At 42.6% G+C, this 23,986-nt stretch overlaps 1 protein-coding gene across 8 annotated transcripts in view; it reads right to left on the bottom strand.

Moving 5' to 3' along the window:
- PGGT1B (protein geranylgeranyltransferase type I subunit beta) overlaps positions 1-23,986 on the bottom strand; it is a 193,505-nt gene that overhangs the window by 94,087 nt on the left and 75,432 nt on the right. For all 8 annotated transcript variants that reach the window (XM_029571436.1, XM_029571386.1, XM_029571403.1 and 5 more), the window contains 2 exons: positions 16,493-16,644; positions 8,950-9,082 (listed from right to left, as the gene is read on the bottom strand). In XM_029571436.1, the coding sequence (XP_029427296.1) occupies positions 8,950-9,082; positions 16,493-16,644 (285 nt within the window). The remainder of the gene's footprint in view (positions 1-8,949; positions 9,083-16,492; positions 16,645-23,986) is intronic.

Raw genomic sequence — 23,986 nt, 5'->3', positions numbered from 1 at the left:
GCAGGAGCCAACTGCTGCTGCAATGCAGTCTCCTGCCGCACCCAAACTGCATTGCAGGCTTCAGGCCATAGTAGCAAGGTGTTCAAAATTATCTCAGGAAATTGTTCTAGGGAGGTGGAGGGGTGGAGATGGGAAGGGAACAAGGGGACAAATATATTTTTAATAAAAACAGTTAAATACACGTAAATTTGTGCGTTGTGGAAAAGTATTATTGCTAGATATGATGTAGGACCTCTCAAAGTATGTTGCAAGTATAAGTGCACCATAGAGGCTATGTGGGGGGGAGGTGTTATGAAAGCGTACAGTGTGCAACGCATTTGTCTGTTCATGGTTAAGTTATTGTATCAGTGTTTGTGTTGTGTATCACTGTGCAAAATGTCAATAAAGTTAAAAAAAAAAGTTTTAAATTTAACAAAATACAGGACACTTATTCTAAACTGTCTTACAGCTTTCCAAGATAGCACTCTTGAAGAGCATTAGAGAAACCATGAGAGAAATCAAACACTCCCAAAGAACCTTGGGTGTGCTCTGACATGGCCAATGATCTTTACAGAAAGAAATTAAACAGTTACCAGAAGAGTCAGAATGGGTACCTGCCCCTGTAATCACTGACCAACAGGCCGATACAGTACAGTGCGCTCCGACGGAGCGCACTGTTAGCCTGCTATTGGACGCGCGTTTTCCCTTACCCCTTATTCAGTAAGGGGCGGAAAACGCGCGCCCAACCCGCAGCACCTAATAGCGCCCTCAACATGCAAATGCATGTTGATGGCCCTATTAGGTACGCGCATGGGATACAGAAAGTAAAATATGCAGCCAAGCCACACATTTTACTTTCAGAAATTAGCGCCAACCCAAAGGTCGGCGCTAATTTCTTCCAGCACCGGGAAAGGGCACAGAAAAGCAGTAAAAACTGCTTTTCTGTGCACCCTCCGACTTAATATCATAGCGATATTAAGTCGGAGATCTCGAAGAATAAAAAAAGTAAAAACAAAAAAATTTGAAGTCGGGCCAAAAACCGGATGCTCAATTTTGCCGGCGTCCGGTTTCCGATCCCGTGGCTGTCAGTGGGCTCGAGAACTGACGCTGGCAAAATTGAGCGTCGGCTGTCAAACCCGCTGACAGCCGCCACTCCTGTCAAAAAGGAGGCGTTAGGGACGCGCTAGTGTCCCTAGCGCCTCCTTTTTATCCGGATCTACTGCCAGACCTAATTTAAATACTGAATCACGCGCACTAGCGAGTGGCCGGTGCGCGCGCGCCGGGAGAGCGGGCATTCGCCCACTCTCCCACAGACTTTACTGTATCGGCCCGCAAGTTATTACTTGTAGCATTAGGTTGTTCTTAAATCAGGCACCAGGAGGAAACTACAACATACAGACTCCAGTGCCATGCTATATTTATTCATACTGGCTTCAAGCAAAGTATTAAAGCAAGATTGTTGATCTCAACACTTAAGAAATTTGTAATCTGCAAAATGTCATTTTACTTTGAAGATGATCTGCAGTATTTATTTTATTTATTTTATTTAAGGATTTTTATATACCGCGGTTCGTTAGCAAACATCACCTCGGTTTACAGAGAACATTAAATTAGCAACAAGCTTTACAATCAAAATTCAGTTAAGGCGAAACAAGTTTGTAAACAATAATAATGTAACTAATACATTAGGATAATACACAATAAAACTCAACAAAACTTCCAAGGAAGTGTAGGGTACTAGGGGATCAAGAATATCAGAATAGACATAGCAGATCAATTATGACAGTATGTGAGGGTAACTCATACTAATTAGTGATTTCTTACAAATTCAAGAATAATAGACTGATAATTACTATTATAGTAAGAATATTTTGAAATAAATATAACCAATGGGTGTTAAGAGTAGTTGGCAAATAAACTGAAAGAATGAATGGGAAAATTCTATACAATGTCATGATATGATATAAGAAACAAAATGGATAGAGTTCACAAATTGTATGCTTTTTTGAAGAGCCATGTTTTTAAATTCCCTAAATGAAGTCTCCCACTAATCTGTAATTGTAAACAATCATAAAACAAGTTAGTTTACCTATAAAATGGGTTTTCTGTAGACAGCAGGATTAATTAGCCATAATACATGGAGTGATGCAGGCTGACATCACTGACAAGGATTCAACTCTCAGAGATCAGTAAAGACTTTACTCATGGGGGTTCCTTCCATGGCACACCGTCTTGTAGCCCCTCAGTCTCTTCTAGATCTCAAGTTTTAGCAAGGTAGTCAACTTTCCAGAAAGGCAGGTAGGTCTCGTCTATGGAGAACCCTGTTTACAGATAAGAAAACTTCCTTTCTCCATCAACAAGCAGACATAAATAAGCCATAACACGTGGCGAATCTCAAACTGAGGGTTGCGCATTGTGAAGCAAAAATTGAAACAGACAACCAAGGCCCCACCAGTAGAGAGTGAACTACTGGGTGAAAAGGCTGCACAGAACTACTTGTCCAAAGTTGCTGTTTCTTCAGAACATAAAGGTTTGAATTAATAACCAAGTAGAAGCTTTGCAAATGTCTTCAATGGAAGTGGCCCTGAGATGAGCCACTGAGGTTGCCAACTTTAGCACTTGAAGGGCCTTGAAAGAGCCTATAATCTTTAAGCCAGCCAGTGCTTAATACTGTCCACTAGCAAACCGAACAGAATTAGAAACATAGAAACAAGATGGAAGAAAAATACCATCCAGTCTGCCCATCTGTCCAACTAATTCTCATCTCTTCCTTAGAGATCCCCTGTATTTATCCCATGCTTTCTTGAATTCAGATATTGTTTTTGTCTCCACTACTTCCACTGGCAGCTGTTCTACACATCCACCACCCTTCTCTATAAGGAAATATTTCCTAAAATTACTCCTGAGTCTACCCCCTTTCAACCTCATCTCATGACCCCTCAATTCTAGAGCCTCCTTTCCACCTCCTGTGCATGGAAACCTTTGAGATATGTGAATTTCTCTATCATATCTCCCCTCTCTTGCCTTTCCTCTAGTGTATACATGTTTAAATCTTCAAGTCTATCCCCATAAGCTTTAAAATGAAGACCACTGACCATTTTAGTAGCCACCCTCTGTACCGACTCCATCCTGTTTATATCCATTTTAAGGTGCAGTCTCCAGAGTTGTACACAGTATTCCAAGTGAGGTCTCACCAGGGACCTACACAGGGGAAATATCATCTCCCTTTTTCTGCTGACCATTCCTCTCCCTAAGCAGCTAAACATCTTTCTGGCTTTTGCTGTCACTTTATCCACCTGTTTGGCCACCTTAACATTTATCAGATACAATTACCCCAGATCCCATTCTTCCTTTATGCTTAGAAGAATTTCACCTCCAGTTCTGTAGCTTTCCCTTGGGTTTCTGCATCCTAATTGCATTACTCTGCAATTTTTTAGCATTAAATCTTAATTGCCAGACTTTAGACCATTCCTTGAGCTTCACTAAATTCCTCTTCATGTTTTCCGCTTCTCCTTGGCTGTACACCCTGTTATACATTTTGGTATTATCAGTAAAAAGACAAACCTTTCCAGTATACCCTTTTGTTATGTTGCACAGAACCGGTCCAAGATACGATCCCTGGGGCACACCGCTAGTAACATCCCCCTCCTTAGAGAAAATCTCATTTACCATTACCTTTTGTCATCTCCCACTCAGTCAGTTTCTAACCCAGTCAGTCACTCTAGGATCCATACAAAGGTCACACAATTTATTTATAAAAAGTCATTGGTGCGGAACAGTGTCAAAAGCCTTGCTAAAATCCAAGTACACTATATGTCTAGCCACTCTCCTTTGATCCAACTCTCTGGTCACCCAATCAAAGAAATTGACTGGCTACATCTGACAAAATTTAACTCTGGTAAAACCATGCTGCCTCAGATCTTGCAATCCATTGGATTCCAAAAATCACACTAACCTCTGTTTAAGCAATGATTCCATTAGTTTGCTCACCACAGAGATGTGACTAACTGGCCTGTAGTTCCCAACCTCCTCCTTACTTCCACGTTTATGAACAGGAACCACATCCGACCTTTTCCAGTCCTCTGGAACTACTCCAGATTCTAAAGAAGCAGTGAAAAGGTCAGCCAGCGGAGCTGCCTGGACATCTCTAAGTTCCTTTAGTACTCTCGGATGTATTCCATCTGGTCCCAATTGCCTTATCTACTTTAAATTTAGTTAGCTCCTCATGAATACACTGCTATGAAAATCGATTGAGGTTTACCTAATGTTCCAATCTTATTTGTGTTTTTTGCTTTTTTCCTCATCAGCCTCTTCATATTCCTGCCCTTCACCTTTCAGAATACCACTTTTGCACTTTCTTCTATCATTAACATATCTAAAAAAAAAAAAAAGTCCTGCCTCCTGTTTTATCATATTTGCTACGGCTCGGCCTTGTACCTCCCTCTCACAAATCCAGTAACCACAACGATATGTAACACCCCACCATAAACTGGTACAGTATTTATAGCAATGAAATGACGACAATAGCAATTTGATATAAAAAGCCACAGCTTCATTCAGCAATATATTCTCCTTAAATAAACTATATCCAAGCTGAGATGGTAATCGCCAAAAACAGGCTATGCCCCACCTCAGCCTCCCACTGTAATAGCAAGCAAGGCAGCATCTAACCAAGCCTTCCACTTTGTCCCCAAGCAAGGGCCCCCCCCCCCCCAGGCGTACGGATGCCCCGCTATGTGCCGCCACCACACTATTGCTGACCTGGACCATGATGCACCTCTGCACCACATCCAAAACATCCAACACCAGCTTGGGTACCCGTCTCCCACCTTGCTGCGACATTAAAATTAAAGTAGGTATATTCATAGTCGTCCGACTGACGTGGTACTAACTGCGCTACTCATAAATAACATCCACAAAGAATATGCATCACTAACATTGGAGGCTACCTACTATATGCGCAAACAGTAACAGAGTCACAACCCCCGACAATAATGAGGGGGTTGTGATCTCCACTGGTCCGAAGGGAAAACATTCTGCAGGAACTCAAAATGAACCAATCTCATTTCCTTAAATTCATAAACTCCTCCAGAAGAAGAGAAGAATCCACTGCCTCATGAAGTTGGCTTATTCCCAATGCTAGAAGATTTTGAGAGAAATAAACTGTTGGGAGAATTTGGGTAGCCCCACTATGTGGAAATATTTCCTCCATCTTGGAAAGGAAAGATGCCAATCTGTCACTCTGATCTGAGGCTTAAGGAAGCAAAGAAATTCTTCATTAGCTCAGATACCTGCAGTCCCACTGGTTGAGGGATCCTCTGTGCTGGAGAAGGAGGAAATTAAGCTGGCATTTAAGTAGGGCGAGCTGGGAACTTGGGGGGTGGGGGGGCTTAGGCACTGCCAGCATTTTCCATTCCGCCATAGCTGAAGAGAGTACAGGCAAGATTGCCGTGGGATAAGAAAGTCTTGGCATGGCTGCAGAAGATCAGGGACAAGCGCCAGTTGATGCCATTTTGGAAAAGGACCTCGACCAGCCCGGAACGGGGGGAGGGTGCTCCAGGTCACTACTATTTTATTTATTTATTTAAAACATTTTCTATACCGACTTTCACAGACAAAGTCTGACCAAGACGGTTCACAACTTCAAATATAAAAAAGAAGAAAAAAAAGAAAAAACTAATCAAAACAATGCAATTAAAACAAAACCAATAAAATATAAATAAACAAAGTAAAGTAATAGATGGAAAAAAAATACAATATATATTTATAATCCCTAATTCTTTAACATAACTATACTAATTTTATAAAAAACAAGTAAAAGTTGGAAAAATTAGAGAAAAACAAAACCCCAAGGTTTTCACATGGTTAGCTGCAGAAAGAGCAAGATAGTGGAACTGTTATGTCTGTTAAATAACCACTAGTAGTATAAAGATCTTTTAAAAGTATGGGTTCGTTTCATCAAGTCCTGCAAAGGCCATCTTAAATAGGTAGGTTTTTAATACCTTCTTGAATTCATTATGATTAGTAATTAATCTTAATGTATTTGGAAGCGAGTTCCAAAGTAAGGGTCCTGCCACCGAAAACGCTCTCTCTCTAGTTATATTCAATCTGGCCAGCCTAACTGTAGGATCATCAAGTAGATACTTGGTGGTAGATCTGAGATTTCTGGTTGGTTTATATAGCCGTAATGAGGTACAGAGCCAAGTTGAATCCGGATCATGTATTAATGAATGGATTAACGACAACATTTTGTATTTCACCCGGAATTTAATAGGAAGCCAGTGCAAACTAACTAAAATGGGGGAAATATGATGTCTCATGGGCGATCCTGTCAGTAATCGAGCAGCAGAATTCTGAATCTGTTGCAAGGGTCTTAAAGTAGAGTCTGGTAAACCCCAAAAAAAAGACTATTACAATAGTCCAATCCTGAGAAAATAAGAGATTGAAGAACCGTTTGAAAATCTGATTTGAATAGTAGTGGTTTTAATCTTTTTAATGTCTGCAATTTGAAGAATGAATTCTTAACTAGATGAGAAATATGATGTGTTAGGGATAAATTGGTATCTAGTTGTATTCCTAGGTTACGAGCTACTCTTTTTACTTCAATAACCTCCATACCTAGTATGACCGAAGAAGGTGGACAATTTGTATGGGTCTCGATCTCACTTAAAAGAAGGAGCTCTGTTTTTTTAGAATTGAGCTTGAGCCGGCTAGACTTCCAAGGAGTCTTCTTTTAGGTAAGGGGGGGGGGTCAGAGGTGGGAGGAGGTGGGAGGAGGGCCTCTAGACTACCAGGGAATGATGTCTGGGGGGGGGGGGGCTGATATTGAGAGCAAGGGGAAGTGACCTCACGTGGTGGGGAAGAGAGGAGTTTTTCAATCAAGGTAACTTTTGCCCTAAATCCAGTTCTGGGAAGAGACATCCTCTTCAGAGACCCAGATTGACTTGTCCTAACCCACAGTTGCTGCTAATGTCTAGAGCAGTGGTTCTCAACCCTGTCCTGGGGACCCTCCCAGCCAGTCGGGTTTTCAGGATATCCACAATGAATATGCATGAGAGAAAATTTGCATACACTGCCTCCATAACATGCAAATTTTCTCTCATGCATATTCATTGTGGATATCCTGAAAACCCGACTGGCTGGGGGGGTCCCCAGGACAGGGTTGAGAACCACTGGTCTAGAGGGAGGGGGTCTGTGCTGTGGACACGGCTGGTTTCGAGGCATTTTTTGCCAGAAGCATCAACAACATCTATCGAATAGCACCTTGTATCTTGGATGACACTGGCAGCATCTCCTTATATAACACTGCACCAGCAGCAAGAGTCTTGGTCTTATGTGCTGACATGCTCCACTTCAACATAATTGGTAGTGCTTTAGATTGCTGCATCAAGTGCGATGACTGCACCTTAGAATGCAAGTTTGCAGTGATGACCTGATTACGTCCTTCAGCTCCCTGTCAAATAAATGGTTTGTCGCCATAGGGATCTTTTGTACCATGCAGAGCAACGGGACCTGTGCCATTGAGAATACCTCCTCTCTCGATATCAAGGACATCCCCATTCCAGCAGAGCCCTGCGCTGATATTTACTTCAGCTCAGAGTGGAATGCCTCTGAAAGAGGTCCCTCACATTGTTTAAGTCCTCTTCTCGGTGCCTCTCTGGGCACTTGAGATGGATCTGAGAACTATTGCCATGGGGGAAATAGTGGGGGAGAAGCCTTCCTGTGCTTATGGGGTTGAGAGGGAGGAAACGTACCTTTACAATTTCTTGTGACAAGAGTCTGACACCGCCTCATTCATGGCTGAAGGGCAGCTCCAATGTAAAGATAAATCAGGCTCTTAACAACCTTAGAGCCTCCATCTTCCAGGTGCAGTACTGTTGCACCCTAGGGACATCCAACCACAGCTGTAACAATTGGAGGAGTCATGGGTCTGGGACCAGGCAGCGATAGCAGAGAGAAGGCATATCAAAGGATATCTAATGCACACAGATACAGGCCCTGACTGAGGATTTCTTAGCTTTGGGCTTTCACATAATTTTTCTATTATAATTATTATTATAATTTTTTTTTTTGGCGAGATTAAAGGTTTTGTTGGAAGGGCTGTTGAGGCATCAGCTGAAAAGTAACAGAAACAATGAGGCAGTATATAGTGCTAAGATCAAAATCCAAAAAATTTGTAAGACAGACTGACTGAGACATGTCAATGCAATTGCTTGGATGAAGAAAGATTTAGGGGCTGAAGCAGTGGGTGCACCTGGAAACACCAAACATGCACAGTAAAGTCTTTATTGAGCTCTGATAGCTGGGTGTGTGTCAGTACTGTCTCGTGACGTCACCCCACCCCACACATTATGGCTAATTCATGCCTGCTTGTCAATGAAGAAACTTTCATCAGTGATAAAACAAAACTACTTGTACAGTATGAATTTTGCTTTTTTCAACAATTTATAAAATTTTCCATGATCTATTACTCTATGTTAAGGCAGGCTAGACTAATAAATAGGTCTAATGGTTTAATCCAGTTGTAGTCCTCCTTTCTCACTCTAGAAATCCCTTTAGAAATGATCACAGCTCAAAAAGCAATTGGGCTAGATCTGTAACTCAGGCCATAACATAGTAGAACAGTAGACTCGCACTCAGACTATACCAATAGTGCATGGGAGCACTGTGAAAGTGATGTACTTGCTTCTGAGGAGAGTGGGAAATCTGTTGTCCCTGCTATGCCAGAGGTCTGGGTCAAAATTATTTTTTCCTTCTATGTCATTTTAATTGATGCATATTCAAAATTCTGTGGTGCCAAAAAGGACACTGAATAGGAATATGTGGATTCAGAACCTCAGAAGCAATATCATTAGTTTAGTTGGATCTTAAATTGTTCATGCATCGAAATTTGATTTATCAGAAGCTCAAGCCTGTCCTCAATGTTACAGATGCGAAAGGAAGACAATTCATCACTTTATTAAAGCTCACCATACTTCGTCTGATATAGTCAATGGATTTCTTCATATCCATGCCAGACCAGTTGTTGAGCATGTAGCAAATACATGAGGCACAATACACAAACCTCATGTCATTCTCACTGCCTTCAGGTACCGCACAGAAACTGAAAGAAGAAAAGCAAGCATGTCATTCTCAATAAGGTGGACATTCAAGTGCTATTAACCAATGGCCATACGCTGCACCAATAATGTTTGAACAGGGCTGGCTTGACCTGAACATTATATTCCTGTGTAAGATCTAAAATGTTACTTTATTTATTTAGATTTATATTCTGCTTTTTGCACTTTTTTTTTTCAGCGCTTCAAAGTGGATTACATTCAGAGGGCTTACAATCTACGTTTGTACCTGAGGCAATGGAGGGTAAAGTGACTTGCCCAAAGACACAAGGAGGGACAGTGGGATTCAAAACCGGGTCTCCTGGTTCATAACCCACTGCTCTAACCACTAGGCTACTCCTTATCCTTTTGGAATCTCACTAAACTGTTTTCTGTAACATTTCAAATCAGTAACAGGTGGCCAATTTCTACTGTAAGTAAAACAATTTGTAAGCCTACATTTACTTTATAATACCATGCTAACAAAACAATAAAAAGGAAATCTGATAACATAGCGATAACTTCCTATTTTGGCAGGCAGAAGTTAATTTTCTGTTGAGTTATTTGAATTCTCTGAAGCTACAGAAAATCTTTTCTGTGCTTTTTCAACTCCTCTTTAAACGTGCTAGGGGCTGGTTCAATCTATTCCTGCAGAGACATATTAAGTTCTGTGAAAATTTGCCAATTAGGTTGAAATGTGTGGAAGCAGGTGGAGCATGGGACTGGCATCTACATTACCAAAAATTACCTTAATCCAAATCCAAAGAAAAAAAGTAATATACAATCCATGCATAAGTATGCCTTTCACTTTATTCTTTGTTTTGAAAGTCTCAAGTGTAGGTCAATTTAATAGAAATATACATCTGGCCATAGCTGCCCATATGTTGATTCCCAATCTTGGAAATTATAAAAATGCTAATTCTAGTTTGGGGAACTCAGAGCTATAGCAGAAGCATTCAGTGAATTGATTTCTTCCTGTTCAAGGGCTGTGCTACATTTCAGATTGCTACAGCTGCATTCATACACCTGTTATCTGACATACGGAGCTCCCGAAGGGAGTAGTGATTCTAAAGCATACAAAGCTGCATATACATCTCTATCTCTAGATGTCTACATAGATATACAGACATATATCCACACTTTTTAAAAACTTACGACTATAATTATTGTAAACTTCAGTATGTAAACGTTTTGGCATCCCTGATAAAATTATACGTTTCAATGAATCTCTAAGTGAAGAGAAGCTGACAGTTTTATATGGTACAAACTTAAACAAGTATATCACTGGAGCAAAGATGCACTCTGCAATTGTATTATATACACCAAAAGCGCAAAGACGACTTTACTTGGTCATAGCATAGCATTTTAAAGTTCTTTTATTTTATCACGGTGACTCCTTTCACTGAAAGGAGTCACCAGCCCAAACTTAAACAAGACATCTTTCAACAATTTTTAATACAAAATTACTATTTGCTAATTTTAACAGATTAATGAATAACGAAAATAAGGAAACCATGAATATGGCATATACAAATGTTTGGACACCCTTTGTAAAACTTTTTGGCAGAAACAGCAGTTTTCAAACATTTCCTGCATCCCACTAGGTCTTTATTTCTTGCTTTTGAAATTCTCTCCCCCTCCTCCCACTCTTCCTTATAGAACTCTTAAGCTCAGAGATAGTGTTACGGCTCCTTGCATGCACTACATGTCTGAGATCTACCCACAGATTTTCAATAATATTTGAGTCTGGGGTTGTGAAGGCCATTCCAAAAACTTCGTCTTTCTTTACTGTATGTACTTCATGGTTGATTTAGAGATATGTTCTGAACCATTGTTTTGCTGAAATATCCAACTCATTTTCAGCTTCTATTTCTTCACTAACTGTGGGTCATTAGCTTCTAGGATATGCTTATATTTAGTTTAATCCATTCTTCCTTCCACCCACACAATATTTCCTGTGCCACTGGCTGCCGCAATTCCAAAGCATAATGGGATCAATATTCAAAATTAAACATTTAAGTTAACCGGATAAGACTTATCCGGTTAACTTAAAAAGGATATTCAGCAGCATAGCTATGTTGCTGGATATCCATATGTAAGTCTTTATTTAGCCGAATAAGTTATATCAACTAAATAGAAAGACTAGGGGGCACTCCTTGAAGTTAGCATGTGGCACATTTAAAACTAATTGGAGAAAGTTCTTTTTCACTCAACGCACAATTAAACTCTGGAATTTGTTGCCAGAGGATGTGGTCAGTGCAGTTAGTACAGCTGTGTTTAAAAAAAGGATTGGATAAGTTCTTGGAGGAGAAGTCCATTACCTGCTATTAAGTTGACTTAGAGAATCGCCACTGCTATTATTAGCAACAGTAGCATGGGATAGACTTAGTTTTTGGGTACTTGCCAGGTTCTTATGGCCTGGATTGGCCACTGTTGGAAACAGGATGCTGGGCTTGATGGACCCTTGGTCTGACCCAGTATGGCATGTTCTTATGTTCTTAAGTTAGACCTGCTCTATAGCAAGGCTAACATGCAATTAACTTAACTGGATAAGTCTGAATATTGGCACTTACCTGGCTAACTGGTAAATAGCGCTGCCCCTATCCGTCCATTCCCTGCCCATTGACTATCTGGCTAAGTGGTAGCCGCCGAATATCTAGCTATGTTCAAATTATTCGGCTAAGTAGCGTTTCAACATTGGTCTCAATATATCCATCCCTATGCTTAATGACTGGCAAGGTGGTGTTCTCTTCAAATGTCTCACCCCCTTTTCTCCAAATCTATCTTGTGTGGTTGTGTCCTCATAGTTCATTCTATTTTAATCAATCCAAAGCACTTTGTTCCAAAAAATTTCAGGCTTATCAAGATTTTGCATGCTTTAGACATGACTTTTGTGATGAAGGTCATAGAAAAGGTCCTTCTGACAATTCTCCCATGCAGATCATTGTTGTGTAAGCCAGTGGTTCTCAACAGGTGTGTCAGGACACAGTGTGTTGTGAGGTCACGGGAGGTGTGTCACAGACCCAGTAGAAGGCTGCTCTATCCTCACCAGTCTGGGCAGGAGTTGGCTGGTTTCACCTTTATTAGGGTTTGACAGGAAGCTGCTCTAGAGTCCTCTTTTTCCTGGCCCAGTGGGAGGTTGTTCCCTCCTCTTTCACCCTGATCAGAACGAGATTACCAACTCCTGTTCATATGGGCCTGGCAGAACACCAACTTTATCTCCTCTGCCTGGCCAAGTCAGTGAGGCTGCTGATGTTCTCTTCATTCCATGGAGCCTGGATATGAAAGGAGCATGAGGGAGAGAAATGCGTGCTCTATAGATCCACTGCTGACTTCTGCTGCTGCCTCATCATCATCTTCTCCTCAATGCTTCTTGCTCTCATTTGCTGCTGGTAAAGTGGAAGGAAGACTATTGAACTGAAGGATTTTCTGCTGGCTGGGAGTCAAGAGAAGGGGGAAATGTGCTGGGTAGGAAGAGGTGGAGGAAGGAGGGATTGGGGCAGGGAGGAGAGATGAAAGTAAAGGGAGAGATGGAGGTGTGGGGTCTGCTGGTTTGGGGAGAAGGGAGGTCAGGGGATGCTTATCAGGAAGGGGTGGGAAAGAGGTGGTCAGAGGTATGATAGGTAGGGAAAGGCGGGGAGAGTTGAGCAGGGGAGAGAGAGAGCATGGGGAAAAGGATGCAGGGGTGGGAGGTGACGGGAATGTTGGACAGGGATATGAGCATGTGAAGGGACGATTGAGTAGTTGGGAGAAATGAGGGGTGATGGAGGTATGGAGGGGAGTGACAGGGTACAAGAGCCATAATGTGTCAGTTCTGAGAATATGCGTTTCTTCTATCTTTGACCTTTTAGTGTAGGAGGAAATGTATTTCTTTTTCTAGTTCTGAAACTGCTTTTCTGCTAATAATCAAGACCCTTGAGCTTGGAAGGGACTGTCTGGGCTCACAACCCTTTGGTGGAGGCATCTGTTGCTAATGATACCTGAGGAAGTAGAAGATGGAGTGGCACCCCTTCCTGAAGGATGTAGGGGTCTAGCCACCAGTTAAGCTCTTGCTTCATTTCCTACAAAACCTTCACGGAGATTGTCAAGGGCTGAATTAACTGGTTCCACTGGGAGTGGAGGCTCCCACTGTAGGAATTGCATGTGGAAGTGGGTTAGTGAAACTACATGAATTGCTGCCACCATGTGGATCAGAATAACTAGCAGATGCCTGCTATTGTCTGATCTGTGTTTAGAGATTGATGAGCAAGGGACATTAGTGTGTTCGCTCAATGCCATAAAAGAAAAGCTCTCTCTCGTAGAGTATCCATGCCCCAATGAATTTGATCATTTGTGATGGAATTAGTGTCAGTTTACAGTGAAGAGCCCTGCTCTAGAGACAACCCTGTGCACACTGGAACCATGGTAGCCCCCTGTGGCTGGGTTTCACAGAGTGGTTGAAGCCCTAGCTCCTAAAATTTTAGCTGACCTACAGGAGGTCAGCACCTCTTCCCAGGAATTTGGAATCACTAGCCAATCATCCAAGTAAGGGAAAACACAGATGCCCTGGAGGTGCACTGCTACAACAACTAGGCATTTGGGAAAGACTCTCTGTGCCGTTGATAGACTGAAGAGAAGTACGCAATACTAGTACTAAGAGAACTCCACCACAAAGAATAGATAATGCTAGTGAGAGAACAGAATGGGTATATGAGCATAAGCATTTTTGAAATCCAGGGTACACATCCACTTGGTTGAAGAGAATAATTGTGTGAAGGGAGTTTATTTTGAATTTCTCCCAGAGTACATTCTTGCTCAGACTTCTTAAATCTAGGATGGGACTCAATCCCCTGGATTTTGTGGGGATAAAGAAATAGAAAGAACAGCAGCTCTAATCATGTTGATTGGGTGGAACAGGTTATCACCCACTGAGGGAGGAACAACAAATAAGATGGATAAGAGTAAGATGGATTAAAGATCAAGCAATGAGGAATCCAGAAGAAAACATAAGCGGTAACCAGATTCTACAATCTTTGGAACCTGGCGGTCTCCAGGTAGACTGAATTTTCTCCTCTATTGAAGAGGAAGACAGCTGGGTTTGGAGACTGGTCAAAATATTGGTCCAGGTTTGGGCCTGACTTGATGTGATTAAGCTGGCGTTATTAACGCTGCCGACTCAAAGCTGGAAATTGCTATAGAAACAGCAACAGAACTCAGTATCACTGAAATTGCCAGAAGCAGTCTCTGGAAGTACGACTGCTTAAAAGCATAATAGGGTCACCGTAGACTACTGGTCTGTGTCAGTTGAGAGAAATTGGACTTCAACATGTTGCTCCTTGATTTGAGCAACCATTTCTTTGAGTTTGTCTCCAAAGAGATGATCTCCGAGGCAAGGGACGTCCGCTAACAATCAGTGGACAACACTGTGTAAACTGATGGCCCTTAACCAAGTCATTTGGCATAATCTGATGGGGGCTGATGAGGAGCAGACCATCATATCAAATACCTCATAAGCAGATCACATAAGATGGCATATGCGCTCTTCCACATGTAGGAGCAGCTGTGGGTATACAGAGCTGCTACCCCTGGAGGAAGAAAGGGCTTCATTTTTTTTATTTTATTTATTTTTTTTTTTTTTTAAGGCAATCATGTAGGCATTGAATCATGTAAAACTGGTAAGCAGAAATACATGCATTAAACATGGAGCACAAGAACAATTTTTTTTTTTTTAAATCAATTTTGTCAAAAAGCCTGGAGTGTTTGAAAATATTCTCATTTCCTTGATTCTTTTTAGGGCTGACTCCACTACAAATGACTGATGAGTCATGGAGTTTTCTGGACACTGAGGTCTAGTTGCCTGGCTACTGGGATGCAGGAAATTGGATTCTTACTCATTCTTGATGTAATTCTTGCAGGATCATATGGATTGGAATGATTGCCGGTTCCGCAGGGGCATCTAAGATCTTGAGGCCGAAGACTTCTATGCAAGGGTTCTTGTCCTTACAGATGTTTACTCCAAGTGCTTTACCCACTTGTGCAGAAACCTGGAGTCAGAGGTCTTCAGGTGGAAATGAGTGTACCAAAAGCTCAGGTAGAGAACCAAAGGGTACACCCAAACTCCCCTTAGATCATAGAGGGGAGGAAACACTAATCCAGGACCCCCAATGATGAAGGTGACTGAGGATAGGTCTTTGATCACCTCAGAGGAGTATATTCTTGCTGAACATCCTCTGGCTGACTGGACTCCACTGCAAATGAGTGCTGAGAGCTAGAACCACCCCACAGGGGTTCTGATGGAGTACCTGTCTTGTCAGAGGTTACCGAGAGCCTTGCAGAAGCAAATCTGATGGTTGAAGGAATGCCCTCCTTGTCCTTAACTGCCAGAGAGGTAAAGAACTTTTACCAACTCAACTAACTTGGCCCAAATGCTGACATGCTCTCTGGCCAGGTGTTGGAGGTGCAACAACATCTTCAGAAACTAAGATGCAATCTTCTTGTACATCCACCGGACTTAGTAAAATTTGTCATGGAAGTCTCTTAGAAATTAAGGGCAGCACAGAGCAAATGGGATCTGGTGTGTTCTGGCATAGGCCTTGCTCCTATAACCTTGACAGGGACATTGCTCTAGATATTGGCAGAGGTAAGTGAAACATATCTCCTCCTGTTCCTGAAAATCTTTCTACATGTATGGAAAAAACAAACAGTGATTTAGTGAATAGCTGTGTTGGAAACACCATTGTGTGGCTTCTCAAGGAGCTCCTGCTCAATTCAGCATCCGGGATCCAGACGAGGATCTGCTGCAGCTCTTCAGAGAGACTTACACAGTTCTTCCAATTTTCCAGGCCCTGGACTTCTGGCCATGTAAAGATATCTGACTGCAGTGATAGAAATTTGCCTGGTTGTGGTTTGGTCCTAGGCAGCGATAACAGATATAGTGCTCATCTGTAATGAATATTTTCCTGCCATATACACAGTCTTTCAGGCCACTAACAGTGGATTTCTTGCTACTGGACATTCTGTGAAGAAAAAGATTTTCTTTTTTTTTTTTTTTTTAAGATAGCATTGAAAAGTATTGTTTGGGGCTGCCAAAGCAGTGAAGCATCACAGTAATTAAAACATTTTAAAATAATCAATATACCAAAAGATATCGGTCAAGAAATAAAACAGAGATAGTCTTTTATTGTCTGAGTATCAATACGGACATGTATTGAGAGGCTCCCAAGATAGCACTCAGGTGAGAATTCCTGCACATACTCAGAGCAAAAGCTCTATGAGTCAAGAGAGTGGGGTCCGTTCAGTGCCGTCACCCCATGTGCCATGGCTAATTCAGCCTTGTTTGTCCATGGAGACTTATTTTATAGCACTGGTGCTAGGCTCAGAACTGTATTTAAGACACTAAAGGAAATATATGCTGCTATAATGAAAAAATTGGACTGTACCTTCCATCTTCCAGCTGAAGTGCTCTCAGTCCTGCCAAGCAGGCTTCAACGTATACACGACTCAAATCATCTCCAAGAATAATCAAAGAAGACAGAGCAGTATAAGTCATAGCTATGTGCCCACTATCATAGGGATGAAGTATACCAGGACCCTAAGAGAAAGCAGAGGAAATAAATATATTCTAATAATTTTACATTTCTCAGTTTACCATTTCAGATGTGAAATCCTAATCTCTTGCATCATGAAACATAATTCTACTCTGACTGTAATGTAATAAAATTCAAAGGAGAATATAACTCAAACTAAAAAAAAAACCCAAAACTCATCTTGTGTTACATGGAGGTAGTAGAGATAAAAATTGGTATCTGAATTCAAGAAAGCACGATAAGCACTGAAGATCCTTAGTTATGGACAAAAGTTGGAATACATAAATATTTTGAAAACTGGCTCCAGCTAGGGCTTCAGTAACTCTGAGAACCAGCCACAAGAGGCTGTCGTGGCTCCAGTATGCCCAGGGTTTTCTCTAAAGCAATACTCTTCACTATTAAGGCCCAGGAGCCAGTGGCAGTTCCCTGACACACACACTCCTCAGCCTTCGCTGGAGGCTTGCTGTTGAACCACTTCTGGAACAGTGGTTTTGTTTGCTTCTGACATCACAGGGCTCTCATGTTTGAGCTGCATAGTGCCCAAACTGCCACACTATTCTCACAATGAAAACATGGGAGTTCAGTCACCATCTGGCTAACTCACGGAGAACCATATGGTTCTCCACAAAACCATATGGTTCTCCACAAAACCATATGGTTCTCCACAAAATCTCACACCTCCGTCCACTGTCAGAGATCTAGGAGTTCTCTTAGATACACAACTTAGCTTCAAATCCCACATCAAATCACTCCTAAAAGGGGGCTTCTATAAACTCCAAACCCTCAAAAAACTTAAGCCTCTCCTCCACGCACATGACTTCTGTACCGTTATGCAAACCACTATACTATCAAAACTTGACTATTGCAACTCACTGCTAATAGGCCTTCCAGCTTCCACAATCAAACCCCTCCAAATCTTACAAAATGCCATGGCTCACATCCTTACAAACTCAAGAAAGACTGATCATATTACTCCCATATTACAAAACCTCCACTGGCTACCAATCACCTATCGCTCTCAATACAAAACACTTACTATCATACATAACACGCTATATAAAAATAACTCCCCCTGGATCGAAGATATGCCACACTTCCACCAGGCCAACCGTCCTACCAGAAACTCCCTTGCGGGCACCCTCCACACCCTTCACTCAAAATTGCTCACCTCACAAACACCAGAGCGAGAGCCTTCTCCATCGCCGGCCCCACCCTTTGGAACTCCCTCCCCACCGAGCTCCGACTAGAACCTTCACTTAATCAATTCAAAAAAGGAATCAAGACCTGGTTATTTAAACAGGCCTATCCCAACGCCTCTCAACCCTAGCATTTGACTTCTCCTCAACACTCATTTCCCTCTCCCTAGTACAGTGTCCCCCCGCCCCCCTACACACCCTCCCTCCCTCACCACCCCATCCATTTTATGGCTTCCTGATATTCAGTCACCACCTCTCCTTCCCATCGCCACCACCTGCCCCCTTGTACAGTTCCTACCCCACCCCGCCTCCCCTATGCGCTTCATCCCCCACCCCGCGCTACCCCCCACTCTGTCGCCTCTTGTATATAATTAATTTATGTCCAACCTGGTTAACCACATGTAATCTCATTTAATAACTGTGGCGCCCGTTGGCTCTACAGTAAAGTTGTCACCTTTTAACTTCCTATCCTTCCTCCATCTATCATTGTAATTTCCTTTCTTAGTTGTCTGTAAACAGACATGATGTTTTTTTTTTTTACGAATGCCGGTATATAAAAGTTATAAATAAATAAAAATAAATAAATAAATATGGTGCCAGAAGAAAACAGAACAGCTGCTCCAGAAGTGGCACCAGCAGTAAGCCTCCGGAAGAGGTGAGAGCAGGGGGGATTAACAAATTGGGGATAGCACCTGCTTGGAGAGGATAAGGATGGGGACAGGATGGTGTGCAAGGCAGTTCGGGGTTGAAAATGTCTAGGGTTGGGGAAGAGTGTATTGGGGGACGTGTGTGGGAGAGAAGACCTGGAATGAGTATGTGTGCACTAGGAAGAGAGACTAGCTGGGGGAAGAGTGGAGGGGAAGAGAGTATGTGCAGGAGCATACTTTGTTTTAGTTACATGAGTTGCTCTAAGTGTGCATGAGCAGCCAGGCCAGCCACATTATTGGAAACGGATCACAGTATGGGTCAGCCACCATGCTGGCTCGCAAAGTGGCCCCCCACTTGAAAAATAGAGATCACTACTCTCCACCCTGTACAATTATCCTCTCTCTCCCTCCCGCATAATCATCCCCCCACCCCACAGTATCACCCCCTTTGGCCTACAGAAAGAGCAGTGCTTCTTCTCTGCAGCTATTTCCATCTAAAGTGAAGTGGAGGTAGTAGCCACTGGGAAGAAGCAAGGACTCCTCCTATGAGAGGGAAGTTGCTTCTGGTGGAAGCACAAGGAAGGACTTTGCCATAGGCTGGACACTTAAAAGCTGAGATTCCCCTGATTTGCACCCCCTCTCACACCACCACCACCTGTCCATGTAGTGCTGCTTCAAGAGGATGTCCTGGGCCTCAAATCCTCCATGACCACTGGCAGTTTTTTCACTCTGGGTGAAGTCTTGGCTGCTTAAGAGACAGTGACTCAGGCCCAGAGTAGTACAACATGACACATGCCAAATTTTATTCACCTGAGCAAACACTTACACTTAACCAGCAATCAATATGTATGAAATAGATTTGTACTAGCCTTAAGCCCGTAACAACGGGCTACATTAAAAAAAAATGTTTTCGGTCCATTTCCTTCCCACTCCCTCCCCCCTCTAGTCTCCCTCCCTCTCACCTCCCTCCCCTCAGCTCACTCACCTCCCTCCCCCCCCCCCCCTCACTCTCTCCTCCCTCCCACCCTCCCCTCACTCACTTCTCCTCTCTCAATCCCCTCCCCTTTCAGCTCATCTACAACCGGCAGACGGTCCCTCCCTCGCGTGAGTCACTACTGCTCCTGCTCGTCACCACCGCTCCTGCTCCTAAGGACCCAGCGCCATTTTGTTTTTCAGGCACGCTCCGCTCTGACAGACGTGCTCGCCCGCGCATGCGCGGTAGAGCTGCTCTCTACTGTGCATTTGCGGGCAGTCTGTCAGAGCCCATTTATAAGGTAGATATGTTAGAGACCCAATGAGGGCAAATTTCTCTCATACAAATACATTCCAAAAATCTGGAAAATCAAACCAGTTAGGTGTGCTTCAAGAACAAGATTGAGAACCACTGAAGTAGGGTACATGACACTGAAATTAAAAGTGAAAATGGGCAGACTGGACAGGACTCACAGTCTATCAGTCCTATTCTACATTTTCAGAATTCATTTATAAAAAATGTATGCTTAATGGGAGTAACAAAAAAAACAACAAATTAAGCTAACCACATTCCCATCTATTACCTTGCATAAGTACTGGGAAGAATAATCTCAAATTATACATGGATGTTTTGGCCTGTTAATTACCCATATGTTTAATCCACTAACCTTGCAGCATCATTAAAAACTGAAAACAGTAAAAAGAGAAGGGGACAATAATATGTGAGACCTCTGCAGCTGAGCAACATGGTGCATGACTAAGAACAGCTGCATATAATGTAACGTGCACTTGGCCCTGCTCAGGTACCATGTTTCTTTGTTCATTTCTTTGCCACGCATTTACAGGCTAATTTTAAAAAAATGCACGTGGACCCGTACACACTCGTATGGCATGCGAGTGGAGATATGCTGCAGTTTTAAATCATGTACACATTTACGCACGTATATTTTAAAATACACCTGCTGCACGCAAGTCTGCACATAATTTTAAGAGATTACTTGAGTAAATGTACCTCACGTATCATTCTTGGAACGTTGCTGGCTTTTATGCACACATGTAGGCAGATTTTACAACCTACTAGTGCAAGGCAAAAAAAGGTTTTTCAGTTAGTCCACCAGTTTGCCCAGTTCATATCGAAGTCTTCAAGACCCCTCTGGTTCTTCATCCTGCATGCCCCCCACTTGACCCAAACTCCTCACCTTATTTTTTATTTAAAAAAATTTTTGTATATCACTTATACAATGGCGTTAGATCAAAGCAGTTCACAAAGAGTACATTCATAATAAAAACAAATGTAAAAATCACAAAAATGAAACAGGAGAACAGAACAAGACAGTATATCATCACAGTCATCATAATAATAGTAAGGTGGTATGCTTCAGAAATTGGACTAGATGGAGCTCAGTCTGCTGTTGCCTGTTTATAAGCGATGGAGCATAGGTAAGTTTTTAGATTTTTCTTGAATTCCCTTAAGTTTGATTGGAGCCTAAGGTGACCTGGGATATAATTCTAGAGGATGGCACCAGCAACTGAAAAGGCACGTCATCTAGTGAGGTCAAGCCTGGCTGTTCGGACTGATGGGACTTCGAGAAAACTTTTGTTCATAAAGCGTAGCTGTCTGGAGGGTTGATACAAACGAAGAGAGGAGCATAACCAGATGGCAGATTTTTTGTGAAGGTGGTTATGGATAATCTTGTGCTATAAGCCCTAAAACTCAAGATCTACAGACTTGTTCCTCATCAGGAGCAGTAGTAAAGTTACGCAGATAAGCAGCCTATTTAAAATATGGACTTACGCATGTAAGTCGTGGTCCTGCCCCAGAACGCCCCTTTTTCCATCCCCTTATTCTTGATGTGCATACAGGTTATGTTCGCGCGTACTTCGTGGCTTTTTAAGAGCCACGTTGCTCGTGCACAATACACACTTATGTGGGCATTTTGGCGTGTGCAACGCTTTTAAAATCTACCTCAATTTTTGCAAAACTGGACTTATATCAACCCTCAAACTGCAGCCATTTGGGAGAGGCATTAATAAATTTGTAAATATACATGAAAAATTAAATCAATGCCAAACATTTTGCTCCCTCACACTTTATGTCAGCTCCATTCTCTTCACTTTCTGCCTCTCCTCCTCTACCTTTGTATCTCTTCCATGATCCCTCCTTGTCCCCACTGACATCAGTCATCACACTTTCTCTGACTTTTTCCAGCAGAGCATGGAGCTGATACTCTGAAGAGTAGCGGGTGAGTGAGCCCTTTGCGCTGTGGCATAGTTGATACAGGCTCGATAATATATACTTCTCTAACTAGGCACAGATGTGGTGCTCATGGAGTTTCTGGAGAACCTGCTTCAGATGGCATCAATGCTCCAAAAAAGACTGAAGATTATTTATTTATTTATTTCAGATTTTTATATACCGGCATTCGAGACAGCAGTCACATCGTGCTGGTTCACATAAAACAGGGGTGCATAGTAAACATAACTATAACAATGGTGTTGAAAAGGCAGTTACATATAACAGGGTGATAAGAACTTGGCTGAGAAGGAAGAGAAAGGAAAGGTTATTAAAATTCACACAGGTAAACGATAGAAGATAAGGATGACCATGGTGTATTTGGAGATTAGTTAACCGAGTTGGAGAATAGTTAACCATGTTGGAGATTAGTTAACCATGGTATAGTTGGAGATTAGGGGTGGCTTGGTGGTGTTCTATCAATTGGCGTCCGGGAAAGCTTGTGTGAATATCCAGGTCTTTAGTCTTTTTTTGAAAGTTGAGATTAGAATATCATCCAGATAAACTACCACATAGGAAAATAGAAGGTCCCGGAAGGTTTCATGTACCATAAACTGGAAGACTGCGGGGGTGCTGCACAATGCAAAAGGCATCACTAAATATTCATAGAGTCTGTCACGGGTGTAAAAAGTGGTCTTCCATTCATTGCCCTCTCGGATTCTGATCAGGTTGTATGCCCCACCAAAAGTCCAGCTTGGTGAATATTTGCATGTCTTGAAAGCAGTCGAAGAGCTCAGAGATCAAGGCAAGAGGGTAGCGATTTTTCATGCTAATAGAATTAAGACCACAATAATCAATGCAGGGGCATAATGACCCGCCCTTCCTTCCTTATATAAAAGAAGCCGGCCCCTGCAGGTGAGGAAGAGGGGCGAACAAATCCTCAATCCATTTTGCTTTTTTATAAACTTGGACATAGCTTCAGTTTCTGGTGCAGCGGGAGTAGACTCAACCCCTGGGTGGTACTCTCTCTGGTACTAAGTCAATAGCACAGTCATAAGACAGTATGGAGGAAGGACCTCCGCCTGCTGTTTATTAAAGATATCGGCATATTCTGCATACTGCAGTGGCAAGCCAGGTGACTCCGGAGTGACTGTCCGGGTGAAGTGCAAGACAGGCAAGACCTTGGTGAGATATTGCTCATGGCAGCGAGGGCTCTGTCAATGTGGAGTAGATGCAACATGAACCAGGATAGGCCCAGAATGCTCTCGTTGACTGCCTTGGGAAGCACATACAAGCTAATGTACTCTTGGTGCAGGCAGCCAGTCTGCATAATGAGCAGAACAATAGCCTTTGTAATCCACCCTAATAGGGGTTCTGCATGAACAGACGAGATGGTGAATGTGGTGGTATCCAGCAGAATGGTCAGAATACCATACTAGTGTACCAACGACTCATGGGTGAAGCTGCCTCCAGCAACAGTATCTAGGAAGGCTTGCGCATCAACATGGATGTCCTTGACTGAGAGATTTACTGGTACTATAATTTATGAAGAGGTACAGGGTTGACCTAAGATAGCCTCTCCCATCAGACCTATATGCTGAATTTTCCCGGCTTGGCCAGGCAACAATTTGCAAAGTGCCCCAATGCCTCATAATATAAACATATGTTGCAGTGCCACCACTTCTGATTCTCTTCTGAGGTCAACTTGAAGCATCTATTTGCAAAGGTTTCTCAAGGAGAGTACTGGGTTCAGAAACCAGCATGACCACCACAGGACACTAGAAGCCAGACGGATTGGATGTCAAGTTGGGCCTTTTACGGGCTCACTCCTGGAAATGGAGATCAAGATGTATGCCCAAGCTGATCAGGCCTTCCAGGGTGTCCGGTAAATCACACTTTTAATTCTAACAGCCCTTGATGAAAAATGGTGATCAGGCTGTCATTGACACATTGGAGGTCAGCTGTGAGTGTCCAAACGTGAACTGAATATTCAACTACTGTCCTGGAGCCTTGCCAAATCTGGAGTTCAGTGGCCATGGAAAGTGTCTGTCTGGGTTCATTGAATATCAGCCGGAATTCCCTCAGGAAATTTCAGTTCCCCAGTAGGTCATCACGCTCCTGGGGGGGGGGGGGTGTGGAGGGGGGGTGCCAGATAGGGTGGACCCTTCCAACAGGGAGACTATGTAAGTGTATTTTTCACCTGGTCGGAGGGGAAGAGAGGTGCTTGTAACTCAAACTAAATCCTACTTTGAGAAAGGAAGCCTCGACACTTCGTGGGATCCCCCCCAATATGGAGTGG

Source organism: Rhinatrema bivittatum, chromosome 1 (assembly GCF_901001135.1).
Source record: "Rhinatrema bivittatum chromosome 1, aRhiBiv1.1, whole genome shotgun sequence".
Classification (NCBI taxonomy): domain Eukaryota; kingdom Metazoa; phylum Chordata; class Amphibia; order Gymnophiona; family Rhinatrematidae; genus Rhinatrema; species Rhinatrema bivittatum.
This window is presented reverse-complemented; position numbering and strand designations above follow the sequence as displayed.